The sequence below is a fragment of the Trachypithecus francoisi genome, unplaced genomic scaffold (assembly GCF_009764315.1).
Source record: "Trachypithecus francoisi isolate TF-2019V2 unplaced genomic scaffold, Tfra_2.0 Lachesis_group2, whole genome shotgun sequence".
NCBI classification, from domain to species: domain Eukaryota; kingdom Metazoa; phylum Chordata; class Mammalia; order Primates; family Cercopithecidae; genus Trachypithecus; species Trachypithecus francoisi.
This window is the reverse complement of record NW_022681465.1, coordinates 13,847,431-13,869,890: the sequence shown is the minus strand read 5'-3', so window position 1 is coordinate 13,869,890 and position 22,460 is coordinate 13,847,431. Positions and strand designations below refer to the sequence as shown.

The 22,460-nt window shown below is 38.7% G+C and overlaps 1 protein-coding gene across 1 annotated transcript in view; it reads left to right on the top strand.

Annotated features, from left to right (window-relative positions):
- Positions 1-22,460, top strand: part of DNAH5 (dynein axonemal heavy chain 5) — a 262,592-nt gene that overhangs the window by 79,845 nt on the left and 160,287 nt on the right. The window contains exons 23-30 of the mRNA XM_033178810.1: positions 1,894-2,095; positions 2,659-2,894; positions 5,632-5,850; positions 7,334-7,396; positions 7,701-7,939; positions 8,990-9,230; positions 10,883-11,082; positions 14,012-14,165. Coding sequence (XP_033034701.1) covers positions 1,894-2,095; positions 2,659-2,894; positions 5,632-5,850; positions 7,334-7,396; positions 7,701-7,939; positions 8,990-9,230; positions 10,883-11,082; positions 14,012-14,165 — 1,554 coding nt within the window. The remainder of the gene's footprint in view (positions 1-1,893; positions 2,096-2,658; positions 2,895-5,631; positions 5,851-7,333; positions 7,397-7,700; positions 7,940-8,989; positions 9,231-10,882; positions 11,083-14,011; positions 14,166-22,460) is intronic.

Here is a 22,460-nt window from a genome sequence, read left to right as displayed (position 1 = left end):
AGACAAAATTTTAATTATTTGAAGATGATACAGTTGTCTACCAAGTAAATCTAAGAGGCTAATCTGAAAAAGAAATTGTGGCCCAACAAGAGTTAAGTTAGTCATCAATGGAAAGATAATTATATGATTTTTTCATAGAATACAATAAACATATTCCTGAAAATCATCCTGTTTTGAGAAGTTGCATATTTAATATTAAATAATAGGGATTATGAGAAAAACAAGATTGAGGCAGACACAAAATCTATGCAATTTGTAACTAGTGTAGTAATAAAAACAATAATAATCATAGTAAAATATTAACTAGCAATCATAGTAAAATTTCACACATTTAATAACGCTATAGTAATTACAGAACTTTACTATAAAAAATGAAAGAAGCTTGGTAGAAGTGGGAAAAGGAACAGTTGAGGTTGTGGAGCATAGAAGCAAAGATAAACTCTACAAAAAACAGGCCAAACTCTGCATTCATTCTTTCTTTCTTTCTTGTTGTTCTTTCTGCTTTGATTGGTATTTATTTATTTATCTATTTTTATTTGTACACGTTTATGGGATACATGTGCAATTGTGTTACATGCATAGATTGCATAGTGGCCAAGTCTGGGATTTTAGGGTATCCGTCAACCAAATAATGTACATTGTATCTATTAGAGAATTTCTCATCACCCTCCCTTCTGAAGCTGATGAGAAATCTGACTCTTTTGAGTCTCTATTATCTATCATTCTGCTCTCTATGTCTGTGAGAAAACATTTTTTAAGCACTAACTTACGAATGAAAACAATATGCAAAGATATTCTTAAGACAAGTGGTAGCAAAATCAGTCCAAAAGGAAGAAGTGATGGAGGGGGCGTGGCACACAGGGCTGTACTCCTCTGTGGCTGGCTGCTTTAGCTGGTACAAAGCAGTAGCATTTGTTTTGCTGGGGAAAATAGCATTTGAAAACATGAGTTCTGCATTAGATCAACACTATCCCCTATTTACCAATTGCCAGAGAGTCATTTCATCTTTACAGATGCATACTTGGTTAGCAAACTAGACTGTTCATTTACAAATACATTTTTAAAAATGTATGTGCCATTCATAGCCAGTTATAATAATAGTGGAAAAGATCTTGTTTACAGTGACAACATCGTTGGAAAATACCTAGAAACATGTGTAATAAGAAGTATCTGGGGTCTCTATGAAGATTACCCTAAAACTTAATAAGAAATTTTTGAAAAAGATGACAAGATATGGAAATATGCACTGTGTTCCTGGTTGGTAAGATGCAGTATTGTTCAGCTGTCAATTCGTGTTATATGAATTTATACATTTTATGTGATTCCAGGCAATCTCTCATTGGAGTGATGTTGGCTATGTTCTGTTTGTCCTTCATGCCCCTAAGATCTAATCTCCACCCCCTCCACCTATCTGACCTTAGGCAACATGTCAGTAGATTCCCATTGAGGCTTCCAGTGGGTTCAGTCAATGAAGAAGCTTTGAGGCGATCTGAGGGGAGCGGGGACAGAGGAGAATGACCTCAGAGGATGTGTTCCATGGCACCCTCCCTGTAGTGGGACCTTGAGCTGTGGTTTTTGACCTAAGGCCCAGCTCCAAGCAAGAGGGCCCTGTCCACAGCATCTTCAAGGACTCTCTTCTAGTTTCTAGAAACTGCTCCTCTCCCATTTGACTAGGGATGATAACAGTGAAACTGTTACTAGCCCTGGGCCACTGTCCACACTCTTGTATATAGTCCCAGTTCAGTTCTTTGGCATTTCCAGATAATCACACAGTTCACTCAACATTTTAATAAATCCATAGGAACCACCAGCAGTTGGCAAATATTCACTTATATCATCGTGCCATTCCAGATCCTTCCTTCTTAACATAAATCTGTTGTTATTTGCATTCAGGAAGTTATTACATCCATGGATTGCTTCAAACGCTACAATCACATTTGGCAAAAGGGGAAAGAAGAAGCCATTAAGACATTTATTACACAGAGCCCCTTGCTCTCTGAATTTGAGTCCCAGATCCTCTATTTCCAAAACCTAGAGCAGGAAATTAATGCTGAGCCTGAATGTATCTGTGTGGGTCCCATTGCTCTGTACACAGGTTGGTTCATTTTCTTTCACATAGTTATATCAATTAACCAGCATTGTTCTGTCCCTTTACCTAGGTTAGTATTCCAGAGAGTTCTACCTGTCTTAAAGACTGACTTTATGGGCCTCAAGCTTTAAGACCAATTTGTAGATGTTTAAAAAATTTCCTTCTGCATAATTATTGATTCTGGACTATTTTGAACACTTTGCTTCTAAACCTTGAAAAAAAAGGCTAAGTCAGAGAAAGATGTGTATTATGTTTTGAATTAGAATTTACCCTTTATTTAATAAGTAACAATAACAAACATTTGAGGATTATCCCAGAGGGTTCTGATATGTGCTTTTTAAAAAAAAGCATTTTGACTTGTGTATTGAATTGTTGTAAAAACAAACTTTATAAAATGAATGAATATATAATGACTAGGAAAAATTATGATTTTTTTCTAGTTCAATTTTTTTTATGGGCTAGAGGGCTATACGCTGTAATGTATTTGCTACTGGAGAACAGCGACATTTTGACTTTTCGTACCGGTTCGAGTTTTTAAAACTGAACTGTAGACATTTGGGTTTTTACAGCTGACTTGAAGTTCGCCCTGACTGCTGAGACAAAGGCCTGGATGGTTGTCATTGGACGCCACTGTAACAAAAAGTACCGGAGTGAGATGGAAAACATTTTTATGCTTATTGAAGAATTCAATAAGAAACTAAATCGTCCAATTAAGGACCTAGACGATATTCGGATTGCAATGGCAGCACTGAAAGAAATAAGGCAGCAGCAAATCTCCATTGACTTTCAAGTAGGACCTATTGAGGTAACTAATGATCATTTGTTCATTATGGAAATATTTCTACATGTTCGATGCTATTAGCTGAAATATTGACTGGGTCTGGAGTGAAGTTACTAAATGGTTGCTAAACCGAGACAATACTTTCAATATTGTTGATGATACCAAACCCCTATAGCATGCCTTCCATGGGCCAGTTCTCACCTTCACATGTCGCCTAAGGTCCTTCAAAGCAGAGCCTGAGATAAAGATTTCTGTGCAAGTGATTTATTGATGAGTGTTCACTAAAGAAGGGGAGCGAGGGAATCAGGAAAGGAAGCCAGTCAGCTATGGACTAACTTCAGAATGATCCCATGGGCGCTCTACAACATCTATTGAGTTGGGCCCTCCTTCATGCAAAGGAGACTACCCTTTCTACTCCTAAGTCAGTGGGAAATTGGCTATAACCTCCCCATGAGAAGGCTTACATTCAGCTGAGGAAAATCTTCCAGGGAAGCGGACAGCTGCAGTCCTGATAGCCAGCATTCTCAGTAGTCGGGGATGGGAATACCAGCTGGTAATCAGGACCTGGATAGGGCACTAACAATGTCCACGTATGCATTCACTCATTTCAGCCTTACTATTGCTCCTACTCACATAAGGACACTGAGGGTCAAAGAAGTTACATAATTTGATCAGTGTTGCACATCACTTTTATTTGTATACCATATCATACTATCTTTTCCAGATGAAAATGTCTTCTTTTTGCAATGAAGTCTGCTTTTATTGACTTATTAATTATAATATTATCAACATACATAGTGTAATTTAAGCAGTGGCAAAAAAGACAGTTAATTGCTTTACAAGCAGACATCCTTAAATAGATTCACTTGAGTAAACATCATCTCTTTCTAAGGAGTCTCCTTAGAAATCTCATGTTAAGCCACCAGCAAAATCACTCTTAGCAACAGCCCTTTTTTTTTTTAAAAAAAAAACAACTATTTTTTCCCTAATTAAAAAATAGCATTGCAGAAAAATCAGAAAACACAAAAGTGTAAAATAAAATTTCGAAATTACCGTAATCTTATCAATCAAGTACATGCCAAGGTGTTGGTATATTTCTTTCCATCTTCTTTTCATGTCTGTGTATGTATGTGCAATTTTGAAGTCCATTTTTTATTCATCTTGTAATACTTATATTATTAGAGATGACATAAGAGTGTGAATTATTAATATCATTAATAACTTTCCATAATCAGAATTGATGGTGCATGTCTTTAAATCGTATTTGCCACTTGTGATTGTTGGCAAAGACCCAAGAGTAGAGACATTAAGGAAAAGAACTTCTCAGCCATGGTGGCTCTGTGGGGTTGGGGGGTGGTGTTAACCTCCAGATGAAAATGTCTTATCAGAAATGGGTCACTATATTTGTTATTTTAAAATGAGACTAGTATAATTGTAGAATTAAAAAAACTCCAGTTGTAAGAGCATCATCTTTTCATCACACCATAATGGGAATGTCTGTACTTATACTCTGATGGTCCAGGTCAGACTCTAGTCTCCCATTTTCTGCATCCCTGTTTGAATTTTGAAAAATTTCACATTACCCTGAAAATTGTACACACTACTACATGTTTTCACTTCTGCTGTGCTGGGCCAGGGGGATCACATGGTCCATCCTGCTCTCCTTGGATTGAAACATCGAGGTACAGAGACCTTTCTTTGTGCAGGATCAGGCGAGACCCTTGAGTATGAAGAGGAGGTACAGTAACTGACAATCCTCTTTTCTCCCACCTGGGAATTAAGAATAAAAGTAGAATCAAGTAGACAAGATCAAAACATCGCCTTTATACCTGATGGAAGTTATTTGGAAGACATAATTTAGTGTATTACTCCAGTTATTCCCCTCCCTTCCATACCCCCAAACACACACACATTATAAGATAGTGAATACTAAATTCCATGATTATTATACATCCTCATCCATCAGAGACAGTGTTGGAAAGCTGTAGGTCTTTGTATTGCCCTGATCCAGTTTATGGAACTGAGGTGCAGACCACAGGCATGCCTCCATGGAGAGGGAGGGAAGAAAGAGAAAGGCACTGGGCTATGCTTGCTCAAATCAACAATTCTTTTTGCCTCAAATTGACAATGAGGCACTCCTTCCACCTCCATGGGGAGGAGTAATGGTGGGAGAAGAGACTAGGGGTATTTAGAGAAAATTCTTTCTTCTGAAAACCAACCTTAGCCTCATTTTAATCTTTTAGCGAAGAAAGCCGTCCAGGATTTTACATGCTGAAGGCTCTGATTCAAGAACCCTCCCTTGTGTCTTACTATTGGAACCTCTTATCAATCATGTGAAATAAGACAGAGTTAAAACCCTGATTTATTTTGTTATTCCAATATTAGAAGTTAAATTGTTTTGTTTTTCATTTACTTGATATAATTTTCTAGTCATCCAATACAATTTGGGGACCTAAGTCAAAATATCTTTTATGTATCTAATGGTTTATCGTTTTCAAAAAGCATTTAAAATGATATTTTTCAATACTCTCAAAGATCCTCTGAAGCAGCCAGAAGATTTTCCCATTTTATAGATGAGGAAACTAAAGCTGAACGGTTCAGCTGCTCAGTTAACCTCTTGCAGTTTAAGGTAGAGTAACTAGAACTCTCAGGGTGGTTTCACTATTATTCTGGTATTTTCCATTCTTATCGTTTAATAAATGACTGTGTGTACATTTATGCATCTGACTGGCCAAAATTAAGTTTTTCTTCTTTTTTTAAGGAATCTTATGCACTGCTTAACCGATACAGACTTCTAATAGCAAGGGAAGAGATGGACAAAGTTGATACACTGCACTATGCTTGGGAGAAGCTGCTGACACGTGCTGGTGAAGTCCAGAATGAATTAGTGTCACTGCAGCCCAGTTTCAAGAAAGAGCTTATTAGTGCTGTGGAGATATTCCTTCAAGATTGTCACCAGTTTTATCTGGACTATGATTTGGTATGTCTCTGGCTTTCTCTGTGTGCATTTTTGGGGATGAGTGAATAGAGCATGTGAAATGTAGTTGTCTAAGAATTATGGGTAAAACTCTATGAAACTTCCTAGGAATTCCAAGGGAATGGGAATTTTATTTGCATGAGAGAAAAACATTTTCTTTTCACAATCCTTTCCCCTTAGAATCTGTATTAGTCTGTTTTCACACTGCTGTAAAGAACTACTTGAGACTGGGTAATTTATAAAGGAGAGGTTTAATGGACTCACAGTTTTGCATGGCTGAGGAGGCTTCAGGAAACTTACAATCATGGCAGAAAGTGAAGGGGAAGCAAGGCACATTCTTCACAAGACAATAGGACGGAGAATATCGAGTGAAGGGGGAGGAGCCCGTTATAAAACCATCGGCTCTCATGACAACCCGCTCACTATCAAGAGAACAGCGTGGGAAAACTGCTCCCATGATTCAGTTACCTCCACCTAGTCTCTCCCTTGAGACGTGGGGATTATGGAGATTATGGGGATTACAATTCAAGATGAGATTTGGGTGGGGACACAAAGCCTAACCAAATCAGAGTTCATACATAATAATTTCGACAGAAAATGATAAATTTAAAAGTGCGAACACTGTATAATTTGGTCTGTTACTGAAGTTGTTTGGTAGCATTCTAAATTTGTGTAGAAAAGTACTATTCAGATGTAGTTATAATTGTGCTCCTTTCCACAGTGTTCCTTGGTTCCACAAAGAATATAGAGCCCAGCAAGTGCTGGGCCTTATCCTTGGTGCTGACTACACAGTAGTGGATAAGACTGATGGAGCCCCGCCCCCATGGAGTCCATATTTTCATTATCCATATGGGTTTAAGTACTGAATCTTCTAATGTAAATATGTTGTGTAATGAGATCCAATTATAATGTGCTACAGAAGGGAAATATATAGAGTTTAGGGTAAAATTTGTACCTATTAACTAGTAGCACAGTAAACCACAATATTAATAAAGTTAGAAGATTGGACCCATGTACCAACTCCATGGATGAAGAAGCACAGAAATCCACATATTTAAGGTTTTCTAATGTAGGAAACTCTGATTGGAATGTTAAGATTATGGGCCACTTTACAAGTGCGTATTAGAATGATAAAAATCTATGAGTTATATAGACAGCATTTAGCTCAAAAGCCGACTTTATATGTGCTTCTTTATAGAATAGGCATTGACTCCTGTTTGCCTATGTTACCTAAGAAATGAATAATACATGTTTTTAATCTTAAAAGTTTCTTGACTAAGGTAAGTTCTGGCATTAATTTGCCTTTTTTAGACTGGAAAAATATTTCCAAATGAATCACTTTCTAAGGCTCTTTTTTTTTTTCTCTAACAAATAAAAACTAAGTTTCCTATCATGGATGAAATCTAACTTTAATATTTAAATACTTTGAGTTCATGAAATTTATATGCAAACACTTCATTCTATTTTTTTTTAACTTTTTGTTCAGAATGGTCCAATGGCTGGCGGCTTGAAGCCCCAGGAAGCCAGTGACAGGCTTGTTATGTTTCAGGTAATCTTTCTAGTTTCTATGGTTTTCTAAACAATGAAACCTTGTTGTGTTTTAAACACACTTATATTTTCTTCTTTGTAAGATAAAGAGCGCTATTGTGGAATATGGTATGTACTTGCATTAAAAATATGATTACAATTAGAAGTGGTTTCTATGAATTAATTATGCCAACTTAGTATTCCTATTTACATGTGCCCAGATATCATACATCTCTGGCTTGCTTGTTTGCCAGTCTTATATTTTCATTTGCATGTTTGTTCATGTATAAATCATTTTGATGAATTTTCACTTGTGTTTTTATTAGAACCAATTTGATAATATCTATCGGAAATACATCACATATACTGGAGGAGAGGAGCTTTTTGGCCTGCCAGTTACACAGTATCCTCAGCTTCTTGAAATAAAGAAGCAATTAAATCTTCTACAGAAAATATACACTCTGTACAACAGTGTCATAGAAACTGTAAATAGCTATTATGATATTCTTTGGTCAGAGGTGAATATTGAAAAAATCAACAATGAACTATTGGAATTCCAGAACAGGTAAGAAATTAAATGTGTAGCATGCCCAGCAATTGAACTTCAAATGCTTTCTTCTTTGATAGGCAGCCAAGTTCTCTTTTCACCCCAGCTATTTCAAAAGCACATCTTGCTGCATTGTTGTTGTCCATTGACATCACTCTTGTCAAATGTTATTTATTAATTACTCCTGTGCACAGACAATGAAATAAGCACACTCTGTCTATCAGGATGAATTATGTTAGGGGCTTTCTGAAGCTTGGTGGGAGCTGATTTTTATTTATATTGCACTTAGGAAACATTTGAAGTTAATGTTAGATTATCATCTGGAACAAAAGCAGAGGCCCATGATTTTTCTGTATTGTTGTAGCTGTTGAAGCCAAAGAAAATGGAGACCTGGCTGGGCATGGTGGCTCATGCCTGTAATCCCAGCACTTCTGGAGGCCAAGATGGGCAGATCATGAGGTCAGGAGATTGAGACCATCCTGGCCAACGTAGTGAAACCCCATCTCTATTAAAAATACAAAAATTAGCTGGGCATGGTGGCATGTACCTGTAATCCCAGCTACTCGGGAGCCTGAGGCAGGAGAATCACTTGAACCTGGGAGGTGGAGGTTGCAGTGAGCCAAGATCGCACCACTGCACTCCACCCTGGAGATGGCGCTAGACTCCGTCTCAGAAAAAAAAAAAGAAAATAAAAAGGAGAGCTATTTGTTGTATATTTCACTTGACAGCCTGATACACTATGCTATGCTTTATGCTTAGTAAGTTCTCAGTACATGTTTGTAGAATTGAATTAGCTTGAACAGCACTTCTACCCTCTAAAATAATGCCTCTCGCCAGGTAATAGTTGTGAAGGATTGGAAAAAATCTTTTCTAACGGGGAGGACAATTTTCTGTAACATAAAAGTCATCTTTATATTATATTAGCAGATAGCCTGCAAGTCATGGGTTTTAAAAATAGGATAGGTATTCAAAGAGACTGCTTTTGATAGAAATACTAGCAGACCGTCTTGGTCCAGTGCTGTCTACAATCATATTTCAATGGCCTTTCATGTTGGTTTCCTATCACAGGTGTCGGAAGCTGCCCCGGGCCTTGAAGGACTGGCAGGCTTTTTTGGACCTGAAGAAGATCATTGATGATTTCAGCGAGTGTTGCCCGCTGCTGGAATACATGGCCAGTAAAGCCATGATGGAGCGGCACTGGGAAAGGATAACCACCCTCACCGGACACAGTCTGGATGTGAGGAATGAAAGTTTTAAGTTAAGAAATATCATGGAGGCACCTCTTCTGAAATACAAAGAGGAGATAGAGGTACAGTTGACAGAGAGCATGATGTGGTGGAAGATTGCAAGGTCTCATGGGATTGATGTGATAACATTTCTATGTTATGGAATATTGGATCAGTAAACTACACTCAGACAATTGAAACTCTTCTCCTGGCATTCAGCCACTAGTTCCTTCAACAAATGTTTGTTGTGCCTAAGATGGGACAGGTTTGGTATCAGAATATAACAATGCAGTCCTGCATTCGCAGATTATTAAATAATTATACAAATAAAGGCATAGTTATAAGCTGTGGCAAATACCATTGAATAAAATGTATGCTGTTCTATGAAAGCCTATGATAGATGAGTTTGGCTCATCTGGGGGTGATAAAGCTAGGGAGGGCTGAGATGCATGTATAGGACTGGCTGGGTGAAGGGAGTATGGTTGTGTGATTGGGGTGAGGGGCTTGGAAAGTGCAAAGAAGGCCATTCCAGCCAGATCGTGCATTATGCATGGAGCATCTGAAGTGTGTTTGAGGAACCAGAAGAAGGCTCATGTGGCGGGGGTGTGGAGGCAGGGCAGAGAGGAGATAGCAGAGGCCAGGGAGGTGGAGTGGGCCTACCTGATGTTATCGAGCAATGGGCACCATCTGGGAGATGTGTTTTCAGCAGGGGCTGACATGATTAGGTTGGCCGTTTGTCAGGATCACTCTGGTAGTGATCTTTGGAGAAAGAATTGAAGGAGGACAAGGGAAGAATGATGGAAAAACCAACTGAGAGTTTCTAAGAGTAGCTCAGGCAAGACATAATGGCTGTTAGATGAGAGGGGAAGTAGTAAAGCTGGAAAGGAGAGAAAGGATCAACAGATATTTGAGGAGAATTTGGTGATGAAGGGAACATGGTAGGAGAAGGAAGGGGAGGACTAAAGATGAACTCTAGATTTTTTTGCTGATGAAGTGGATGAAGGTGCTGACCATGGAGATGGGGAACACGGGAAGGGGGTCAGATTGGGTGACAAGGTGCAAAGATCATGGGCTTGATGAGGGACATGAGTCTGATATTTCACAGATTGTGTTTGAGGTTTCCTTGAAACATCTCAGCAGGGAAGTTCAGTAGGCAAATGGATGTGGGTCTTGCCTGGAGATATGAAAGTGATTGAATTCATAGGTGTAAATGAGCTCACACAGAGGGGAACATAGTGTGGGAAGAAATGAGGGTAAAGGAAGGGCTTGACTAATGGTCTAGGAGAAGGGTGAGGCTGCAGAGGAGACTCGGAAAGTGACCAGAGCCATGGGAGAAATCAGGTTTCTGCTACCTGTGTTCATTCACACGCTGCATTCATTTGACTTTAGAGGTAAATCAGAAATACATTGAATTTTGAGTCAGTGATTAAAGGTCCAAAATTTAAAAGTGATTTCCATATATTTTCTGTCATCTTTCTTCCTGGACAAGTTTGCCGGGAAATTTTATAAATTAAAGTTCTGTTTTTCAGTCATATCTTTATCTCCATCTCTCCTCATGGATCAGTATCTGCATATACACATTCTATTTATTATATTGCATTTTAGGTCTGGAAATAGAAAAGTTTACAGATATATATATATGAAACAAATAGTGACGATAGGGTCTTTCACCTGGACTGTTAAGGAAGGACATGTGACTTTCATGCAATAACATGAGAGCTTGCCATTTTGATAGGACATCTGTATCAGTGCAGTGAAAGAGAGAGACATTGAGCAAAAGCTGAAGCAAGTGATTAATGAATGGGACAATAAAACGTTCACCTTCGGCAGCTTTAAAACCCGTGGAGAGCTCCTCTTGCGAGGAGACAGTACCTCGGAAATCATCGCCAACATGGAGGACAGCTTGATGTTGCTGGGTTCCCTACTGAGCAACAGGTGGGAAACACATCTATCTTTTCCCTTAGATTTGAGAGCCATAATAGCAAACATTTCAAATTAATGAAAAATCCGTTACAATAATAGCCTTCATACAGTCTACTCAATGTTGAAAATACTTGTTTTAATTAAATCAATTAATTAATTAATTTTTATATCCAAAACATGTTTTTATTCAGGCACCCACTTATATATAAATAATCAAGATATTATATTTCAATTATTCTTGGTTTCATTTTGGCCTCAGTCACTTGTTCCAGCATGTGTAACTCTGGTGTTATTTCATTATCCTCTATTTGCGGGATATGTCTGAGACCATCCACTGGACAAAAGAATGCAACGTTTTCATTAGCCACTCGGATCTTGGGAACATTTCAGCTTTGCTACTGACAAGTCCGACTGCACAGCTCACAGCTCTACAGGCTGTAGAATCCAGAAGGAACATTATTTTGAATTCCAGAATAATCATTTTACTCGAAAAACCTTTTTTGCCAATATCTGTGGACTAGAAACTCTTAGTTGTTTACATACTTTATTTTTTATATTTGTACAAATTTATGGGGTACATGTGAATTTTTTTTTTTTTTTTGAGATGGAGTCTTGCTCTGTCACCCAGGCTAGAGTGCAATGCCGCGATCTCAGCTTACTGCAACCTCAGCCTCCCGTGTTCAAGTGATTCTGCCTCAGCTTCTCGAGTACTGGGATTACAGGCAACAGCCACCATGCCTGGCTAATTTTTGCATTTTTAGTAGAGACAGGGTTTCACCATGTTGGCCAGGTGGTCTCAAACTCCTGGTCTCAGGTGATCTGCCTGCCTTGGCCTCCCAAAGTGCTGGGGTTACAGGCATGAGCCACCGCATCCATCCACATGTGAACTTTTGTTACATGTGTATAATGCGTAGTGGCCACCCCTCACATTTTGGACATACAAACCATACAGTCATGAATTTACATTTCCTTGTTTCATTGCTTCCATTTGCTCTTTCTGAAATAATGTTTTTGTTCCCCAGAATCTTCTCAAATATACGGTAATTGTGCAGAATGCGGATACCATTGAGATATGAATTTGTTGTTCTATTCTCGCTTTAAAATATCACCCAATTTTCTGTATATTTGTGTATCAATACTTTTAACGTTGGAAATACTGTGTACTTCATGCTATTTCAAAAAATTTCTCTTATTTCAGTTTACTTGTTACACTAAAGTAATATGGGGATATAAAGTTAGACCATTAGTGATCTTGAGTTTGGACTTCTCAGGATTTGGTGAGTTTTAATGAACTTGGTTACTATTCATACCAAACCAGAATAAAGGATAGACAGACAATAATATACCCTAGGGAGACAGAAAAGATACACATATAAATATAAATTAAGTAAAAATTATCTGGTTGGGCTGGGGAAACTTTTCTTATCAATGGTATCTAATCTACAGATAGTTATTGGGAGGAATATTTTTTCAATATATATTTATTGAACCTTTACTATGTGAGTGATGTACTCTTCTAGGTGCTGTGGATAGAACAACAAATAAAGGAAAGATCTCTGTTTCTATGGACCTGTATTCTAGTGAAGAGCACACAAATATTCAGAAAGATATGTGGACTATTAAAACAATTCGGTTAACAATTAAGAATATGGAAATTAAACTTCTATGCAATAATACAACTTCAAGTCCATATTATGTAGGGCTAGAGAGAGCCATGAAGGGATAAGAAAGAGAAGAAGAAACATGAAGATAGGCTGTACAATCATTTAGGATTAAGTTTGTCTGTAAATAACAGAAACAGCACATACAAAATGGCTAACATATGGCTAACTGATGTTTACATTGCTCACATGTAAAAGAATTATTAACGTAGATGGTTCAGGTTAGAATGGGGACTTCACTACATCATCAGGGAGCCAAGTTTGGTCTGGCTCACTCATCTGTCTTTCCCAGGTGTGACCTTATTCCCCATGCTACCCATTACATCCAATGCCACTACTCAACATTTCATGTAGAAATGCAACACGCCAGATGCACCGAAGGAACTTAAAAAAATTCCCAATGCCAGGGCCATTTCCCAGACTCATTGAATCAGAGTCTCTGTAGGTAGGACCCAGGCAGGCATCAGTAATTTTTAATGCTGGCGAGATGATTCCAGTGTTCAGCTATGAGATCATTCCAGTGTTCAGCTAAATTAAGCACTGTCGATGTGGAACTTAGTCTTCTGACTGCACATTACTGCAAAGGGAAGCTGGGAAATTCAGTAATTTAGCTGGGTAGTTATGAGCCCACATGGAAAAGCAGAAGGAGCAAAGGACATTGGGAGGCTACCCGCAGGCAGTCTGTCTTAAAGAGGAAAAGGGGAAGACAGATTAACTATGGAAGAGGCAGTAACCTTGCACACATGTACATCAAACATGAGTGGGTTGGACACAGGTACGTGGGAAGTTAGAAAGAGACTCAGAAAAGGGGAGGCTAATGAGAGAGTCCAGGTGTTATCATGTTTGAAGATTGAATTAGTTGTCTGGTCCCCACTGATGATTCTATAAAGGCTCCATATTATATGAAAAACCAGAGACTCTATGAAATAGACACAGAAGCTCAGTGGAGCAAATACGATTCTCATAGCCTTAGCAGCACTGAGGGTAATTATATTACCCTGGAAGCTTGGTGGAATCAAGTCTAATGCCTGACCTACTCCTTAGATTATAAATCTCCCACCCTTCTCTACACTCTGGATCAAACGGGAAAAAGCTAGACTAACAATGCACAATAAATGGGGATGAATTAATCACTTGGTTGCATCACTTTAAAAGCCAGCAACATAATTAAGGTTGTAAAGAAAGAGGTTAAAAATTAAGACTTTAAAAAACCTTTTTAGTTTGAAAACAACAGCACAACAAAAACCAAAACCAAATCCTAAACCTATTTCTTATTTTAGGTACAATATGCCATTCAAAGCCCAGATTCAAAAATGGGTGCAGTACCTTTCCAACTCAACAGACATCATCGAGAACTGGATGACAGTGCAAAACCTGTGGATTTATTTAGAAGCCGTCTTTGTGGGAGGAGACATTGCCAAGCAGTTGCCCAAGGTTTCCTAATCTTCTTTACGATTTCATCATATTTTTTCAGAGAAAGATCTCAGAACGAATACCCCCTTAAATAATGCAATAATATTCCACTTCCATTGAACCCCTTCCTTCAATATTTTGTTGTCACTGTTAATACTGTTATTCTGCAACAGGAGTGAGGAATTGTGGAAAGGAAAGGGGTGACAATCAGAGTAAGAATACTGCAAAACTGTGGAGGTTTGATAGATAATAGACCGTTAAAAAACAAAGAATAAGTGGTTGCATAATTGATATGCTTCTTTAGATAATTTCAAGGTAGCATTTCGAACTGTAGAATTGTGGTGCAGTTATCTTGACAATGGTAGGCTAATTTGTTCCTCTACTACTGACATTTTAAAGTAATCCATACTATACAATGTACCCAATTATATCTGTACAGTACATTTGAGGGGTGGAAATTTGCAGAAAAAATCCCCAAAACAAAAAGACCTTCTTTTCGATATGTCTAGTATATATTTATCATCAAATCATAACCTTCTTACTAGGTATATAGGTATATATGGAATATATTTTGAGATTTTTAAATGAACACTTTAACCAATTCTTAAGGATTCTTATTCAATTACCTTAAGCTGTATGCAAGATTATAACATTTTAACAATATATTTGAGTTTTAGAAGCATGATTATATTAAATATTTTCATGACGTAGGTTTCCGAACTTCTTCTTTGGTTAGTTTTCAGTTTAATTACAGATGACAGATCAAATTAGACTGCAGACCATTTATTTTGGAGGCAGTAGTGAAATGTATTCACTCACTAAATTTTACTTTATTTTTGATTTGTATTTGTGCATGTTTTTTATCTTCTTTTTTTTTTTAAAGGTTTTAAGTAGGAGGTTTGGATTTTTTTTTTTTTTTTAATTATACTTTAAGTTCTGGGATACATGTGCAGAACATGCAGGTTTGTTACATAGGTATACATGTGCCATGGTGGTTTGCTGCACCCAGCAACCCGTCATCTACATTAGGTATTTCTCTTATTGCTATCCCTACCCTTTAGCCACATCCCTGACAGGCCCCAGTGTGTGATGTTCCCCTCCCTGTGCCCATATGTTCTTATTGTTTAATTCCCACTTATCAGTGAGAACATGTGGTATTTGGTTTTCTGTTCCTGTGCTAGCTTGATGAGAATGATGGTTTCCAGCTGCATCCATGTCACTGCAAAGGACATGGACTCCTACTTGTTTATGGCTGCATAGTATTCCATGGTGTATATGTGCTACATTTCCTTTATCCAGTATAACATTGATGGGCATTTGGGTTGGTTCCAAGTCTTTCCTTTTGTGAACAGTACTGCAATAAACATATGTGTGCATGTGTCTTTATAGTAGATTGATTTATAATCCTTTGGGTATATACCCAGTAATGGGATTGCTGGGTCAAGTGGTATTTCTAGTTCTAGCTCCTTGAGGAATTGCCACACTGTTTTGGCTTTTGTTGCAATTGCTTTTGGTGTTTTAGTCATTAAGTCTTTGCCCATTCCTATGTCCTGAATGGTATTGCCTAGGTTATCTTCTAGGGTTTTTAATGGTTTTAGGTCTTATGTTTAGATTTTTAATCCATTGTGAGTTAATTTTTGTATAAGGTGTAAGGGAGGAGTCCAGTTTCAGTTTTCTGCATATGGCTAGCCAGTTTTCCCAACATCATTTAATAAATAGGGAATCCTTTCCCCATTGCTTGTTTTGTTGGGTTTGTCAAAGATCAGATGGTTGTAGATGTGTGGTGTTATTTCTGAGGCTTCTGTTCTGTTCCCTTGGTCTATATGTCTGTTTTGGTACCAGTACCATGCTGTTTTGGTTACTGTAGCCTTGAAGTTTAGTTTGAAGTCAGGTAACATGATGCCTCCAGCTTTGTTCTTTTTGCTTAGGATTGTCTTGGCTATATGGGTTCTTTTTTGGTTCCATAGGAAATTTAAAGTAGTTTTTTTTCTAATTATTTGAAGGAAGTCAATGGTAGCTTGATGGGAATAGCGTTGAATCTATAAATTACTTTGGACAGTATAGCCATTTTTATGATATTGATTCTTCCTATCCATGAGCATGGAATGTTCTTCCATTTATTTGTGTCCTCTGTTATTCCCTTGAGCAGTGGTTTGTAGTTCTCCTTGAAGAGGTCCTTCACATCCCTTGTAAGTTGTATTTCTAGGTATTTTATTCTCTTTGTAGCAATTGTGAATGGGAGTTCACTCATGATTTGGCTCTCTGTTTATCTGTTATTGGTGTATAGGAATGCTTGTGATTTTTGCACATTGATTTTGTATCATGAGACTTTGCTGAAGTTGCTCATCAGCTTTAGGAGTTTTTGGACTGAGACGATGGGGTTTTCTAAATATACGATCATGTCATCTGCAAAAAGAGATAATTTGACTTCCTTTTTTCCTAGTTGAGTACGTTTATTTCTTTCTCTTGCCTGATTGCCCTGGCCAGAACTTCCAATACTATGTTGAATAGGAGTGGTGAGAGAGGGCATCCTCGTCTTGTGCCGGTTTTCAAAAGGAATGCTTCTGGCTGTTGCCTATTCAGTATGATATTGGCTGTGGATTTGTCATAAATAGCTCTTATTATTTTGAGATACGTTCCATCAATACCTAGTTTATTGAGAGTTTTTAGCATGAAGGGGTGTTCAATTTTATCGAAGGCCTTTTCTGCATCTATTGAGATAATCATGTGGTTTTTTCATTGGTTCTGTTTATGTGATGGATTATGTTTATTGATTTGCATATGCTGAACCAGCCTTGCATCCCAGGGATGAAGTTGACTTCATCGTGGTGGATAAGCTTTTTAATGTGCTTTTTGATTCAGTTTGCCTGTATTCTATTGAGGACTTTTGCATTGATGTTCATCAGAGATATTGGCCTGAAATTTTCTTTTTTTATTGTGTCTCTGCCAGCTTTTGGTATCAGGATGATGCTGGCCTCATAAAATGAGTTAGGGAGGAGTACCTCTTTTTCTACTGTTTGGAGTAGTTTTAAGAGGAATGGTACCAGCTGCTCTTTGAACCTCTGGTAGAATTTCTAGAAGAAACTTACCCATTTCTTCTAGATTTTTCTAGTTTATTTGCATAGAGGTGTTTATAGTATTCTCTGATGGTAGTTTGTATTTCTGTGGAATCAGTGGTGATATTCCCTTTATCATTTTTTATTGTGTCTATTTGATTCTTCTCCCTTTTCTTCTTTAGTAGTCTGGCTAGCAGTCTGTTTTGTTGATCTTTTCAAAAAACTGGTTCCTGAATTCATTGATTTTTTTGAAGGGTTTTTCATGTCTCTATCTCCTTCAGTTCTGCTCTGATGTTAGTTGTTTCTTGTCTTCTGCTAGCTTTTGGATTTGTTTGCTCTTGATTCTCTAGTTCTTTTAATTGTGATGTTAATGTGTTGATTTTAAATCTTTACCGCTTTCTCCTGTGGGCATTTAGTACTATAAATTTCCCTCTAAACAGGGCGTTAGCTGTGTCCCAGAAATTCTCGTATGCTGTGTCTTTGTTCTCATTGGTTTCAAAGAACTTATTTATTTCTGCCTTAATTTCGTTATTTACCCAGTAGTCATTCAGGAGCAGGTTGTTCAGTTTCCACGTAGTTGTGCGATTTTGAGCGAGTTTCTTAATCCTGAGTTCTAACTTGATTGCACTGTGGTCTGAGACTGTTTTCTATGATTTCTGTTCTTTTGCATTTGCTGAGGAGTGTTTTACTTCCAATTATGTGGTCGATATAAGAATAAGTATGATGCAATGTTGAGAAGAATGTATATTCTGTTGATTTGGGGTGGAGAGTTCTGTAGATGTCTGTTAGGTCCGCTTGGTCCAAAGCTGAGTTCAAGTCCTGAATATCCTTGTTAATTATCTCATTCATCTGTCTAATATTGAGAGTGTGGTGTTAAAGTCTCCCACTGTTGGAGAGTATGGGTATTAAAATGTAAGATTTATGATGAAAATCTAAGTGGAGTGGCTCTTGTTAGTTTACTTTTCATATTGAGTGATGCATGAGGTAGGCGTTCAGAGTAATATTCTGCATCATAGTGAGAGAGAAGCATTTTTAATTTTACTTAAAATTAAATTAAATGTAATTAAATTACTAGTGAATCATTTTACTAATTGTACTTTTATGCTATAAAATACAGTACATTTGAAAATTTTTAGATTATGTGTAAGCTTAATTTTGTGATTAAACATTTCTTTGACATGTTAAAAAAAAGGCTCCTACTATTATTGTGTGAGATTCTAAGTCTCTTTGTAGGTCTCTAAGAACTTGCTTTATGAACCTGGGTGCTCCTGTATCAGGGGCATATATATTTAGGATAGTTAGCTCTTCTCATTGCATTGATCCCTTTACCATTATGTAATGCCCTTCTTTGTCTTTTTTGATCTTTGTTGGTTTAAAGTCTGTTATATCAGAGAGTAGGATTGCACCTCTGCTTTTTTTTGCTTTCCATTTGCTTGGTAAATATTCTTCCATCCCTTTATTCTGAGCTTATGTGTGTCTTTGCATGTGAGATGGGTCTTCTCAATATAGCACACTGATGAATCTTGACTCTATTAAATTTGCCAGTCTGTGTCTTTTAATTGGGGCATATAGCCCATTTACATTTAAGGTTAATATTGTTATGTATGAATTTGATCCTGTCATGATGATGCTAGCTAGTTATTTTGTCCATTAGTTGATGCAGTTTCTTCATAATATCAATGTTACATTTTGGTTTGTTTTTGCAGTGGCTGGTACGGGTTTTTCCTTTCCATATTTAGTGCTTCCTTCAGGAGCTCTTGTAGGGCAGGCCTATTGGTGACAAAATCCCTCATCACTTGCTTGTCTGTAAAGGATTTTATTTCTCCTTTGCTTATGAAGCTTAGTTTGGTTGGATATGAAATTCTGGGTTGAAAATTTTTTTAAGAATGTTGAATATTGGTCCCCACTCTCTTATGGCTTGTAGGGTTTTTGCAGAGAGATCTGCTGTTAATCTGATGGGCTTCCCTTTGTGGGTAACCCGACCTTTCTGGCTGCCTTTAACATTTTTTCCTTCATTTCAACCTTGGTGAATCTGACAATTATGTGTTTTGGGGTGGCTCTTCTTGAGGAGAATCTTCATGGTGTTCTCTGTATTTGCTGAATTTGAATGTTGGCCTGTCTTGCTAGGTTGGGGACGTTCTCCTGGATAATATCCTGAAGAGTGTTTTTTAATGTGGATCCATTCTCCCCGTCACTTTTAGGTACACCAATCAAACGTAGGTTTGGTCTTTTCACATAGTCTCATATTTCTTGGAGGCTTTGTTCATTCCTTTTCATTATTGTTTCTCTAATCTTGACTTCATGCTTTATTTCATTATGTTGATCTTCAGTCTCTGATATCCTTTCTTCTGCTTGATTGATTTGGGTATTGATACTTGTGTATGGTTCACAAAGTTCTTGTGCTGTGTTTTTCAGCTCCGTCAGGTCATTTATATTTTATATTCTTCTCTAAATTGGTTATTCTAGTTAGCAATTTCTCTAACTTTTATAAAGGTTCTTAGCTTACTTATGTTGGGTTAGAACATGCTCTTTTAGCTCTGAGGAGTTTGTTATCATCCATCTTCTGAAGCCTACTTCTGTCAATTTGTCAAACTCATTCTCTGTCCAGTTTTGTTCCCTTGCTGGTGAGGAGTTGTTTTCCTTTGGAGGAGAAGAGGCGTTCTGGTTTTGGAATTTTCAGCCTTTTTGTGCTAGTTTTTCCTCATCTTCGTGGATTTATCTACCATTGGTTTTTGCTGTTGGTGACCTTCAGATGGAGTGTTTGTTTGGTTGTCCTTTTTGTTGATGTTGATGTTATTGCTTCCTGTTTGTTAGTTTTCCTTCTAACAGACAGGCCCCTCTTCTCCAGGTCTTCTGGAGTTTGCTGGGGGTCCAATCCAGACCCTGTTTGCCTGGGCATCACCAGCAGAGGCTGCAGAACAGCAAAGATTGCTGCCTGCTCCTTCCTCTGGAAGCTTTGTCTGAGAGGGACACCTGCCAGATGCCAGCCGAAGCTCTCGTGTATGAGATGTCTGTTGGCCCCTGCTGGGAAGTGTCTCCCTATCAGGAAGCATGGGGTCAGGGGCCCACTTGAGGAGGCAGTCTGTCCCTTAGCAGAGCTCAAGCCCTGTGCTGGGAGATCTGCTGCTCTTTTCAGAGCTGGCAGGCAGGAATGTTTAAGTCTTCTGTAGCCACACCCCACAGCTGCCCCTTCCCCCAGTTGCTCTGTCCCAGGGAGATGAGAGTTTTATCTATAAGCGCCTGACTGGGATTGCTGCCTTTTTTTCAGAGATGCCCTGCACAGAGAGGAGGAATCTAGAGAGGCAGTCTGGCTGCAGCAGCTGTGTGGTGTTGTGGTGGGCTCTGCCCAGTCTGAACTTCTTTGTGACTTTGTTTACACTGTGAGGGAAAAACTGCCTACTCAAGCCTCAGTAGTGGTGGACCCCCGTACTCCCACCAAGCTCGAGCATTCCAGGTTGACTTCAGACTGCTGTGCTGTCAGTGAGAATTTCAAGCCAGTGGATCTTACTCAGCTTGCTGGGTTCCATGGGGATGGCATCCACTGAGCAAGACCACTTAGCTCCCTGGCTTCAGCCCCCTTTCCAGGGGAGTGAACAGTTCTGCCTCACTGGCGTTTCAGGTACCACTGGGGTATGAAAAAAATGGCTGGGTGTGATGGCTCACACCTGTAATCCCAGCACTTTGGGAGGCCAAGGCAGGTGGATTACCTGAGGTTGGGAGTTCAAGACCATCCTGACCAACATGGAGAAACTCCATCTCTAATAACAACACAAAATTAGCCGGGCATGGTGGCGCATGCCTGTAATCCCAGCTACTTGGGAGGCTGAGGCATGAGAATTGCTTGAACCCAGGAGACAGAGGTTGCAGTGAGCCGAGATTGCACCATTGCACTCCAGCCTGGGCAAAAAGAGCGAAACTCCACATAAAAAAAAAAACAAAAAACAAAACTGCAGCTAGCTCAGTGTCTGCCCAAACGGCCAGTCAGTTTTGTGCTTGAAACCCAGGGCCCTTGTGGTGTAGGCACCTGAGGGAATCTCCCGGTCTGCGGATTGCGAAGACCATGGGAAAAGCGTAGTAACTGGGCCGGATAGCAGTGTCCCTCACGGCATAGTACCTCATGGTTTCCCTTGGCTGGGGTGGGGAGTTCCCCAAACCCTTGCACTTCCTGGGTGAGGCAACGCCCCAGCCTGCTTCGTCTTGCCCTCCGTGGGCTGCATCCACTATCTAACCAGTCCTGATGAGATGAGCCAGGTGCCTCAGTTGGAAATGCAGAAATCACCTGCCTTCTGCTTTGATCTCGCTGGGAGCTGCAGAGTGGAGCTATTCCTATTTGGTCAACATGCCCAGGATTCCCATGTTTTTCTTTTTAATGAGTGAAGAAGAATCTAAAATTGGACTTAGAAATTTTCATGTAGAATATTTAAGGTGCTAGGTGTAGTTTCTTCCTTTCATATTTGATAGTATATACTCATTGGTACATACAGAAAGCTTTAAAGAAGAAATTGAAAATTTGGGGCTGGGTGCAGTGGCTCATGCTTGTAATCCCAGCACTTTGGGAGGCTGAAGTTGGAAGACTGCTTGAGCCCAGGAGTTCAAGACCAGCCTGGCCAATATGATGAAACCTCGTTTCTATATAAAAAAAAAAAATTAGCTAGGCATGGTGGCACATGCCTGTAGTCCCAGACACTGGAGAGGCTGAGGTAGGAGAATCACTTGAGCCCAGGAAATCAAGGCTGCAGTAAGCTGTGATTGAGCACCTGTACTCCAGCCTGGACAACAGAGTGAGACCCTGTCTTAAAAAAAAAAAAGAAGAAAACTTATATGATTCCTGCCCTCTCAAGATAATCTGTGCATTTGCCTTTAAATTTTTTTACAATATTCCAGTTATACTGGAATTAATTTTGTATCTTTATTTTTAAATACTTTTTCTACATAAACAATCCAGTGCTCAATATGGAAAATATAAAAATAGGAAATGTACTTCATTTAGAGATAACCCCTGAAAAGAAAGGTGTGTCCTTTCTTTTCATATTTTCTTGAATTGTATTATTACTTTTGTATTCATTTCTTGGTTTAACTTAACATAATGGGAGTCCCAAGGTTGAGCTAAGGATGCTTACTTAATACAGGGGATGATACGGCACAGAAAGCCCAATACGAACTTCAATAAAATGTGTATGACATTAGGCGTATATTGCTTGGCTATCTGGACCGGTTAAAACTCTAGCCTCAACTGGAGGAATGTGAGATACTCTGTCTT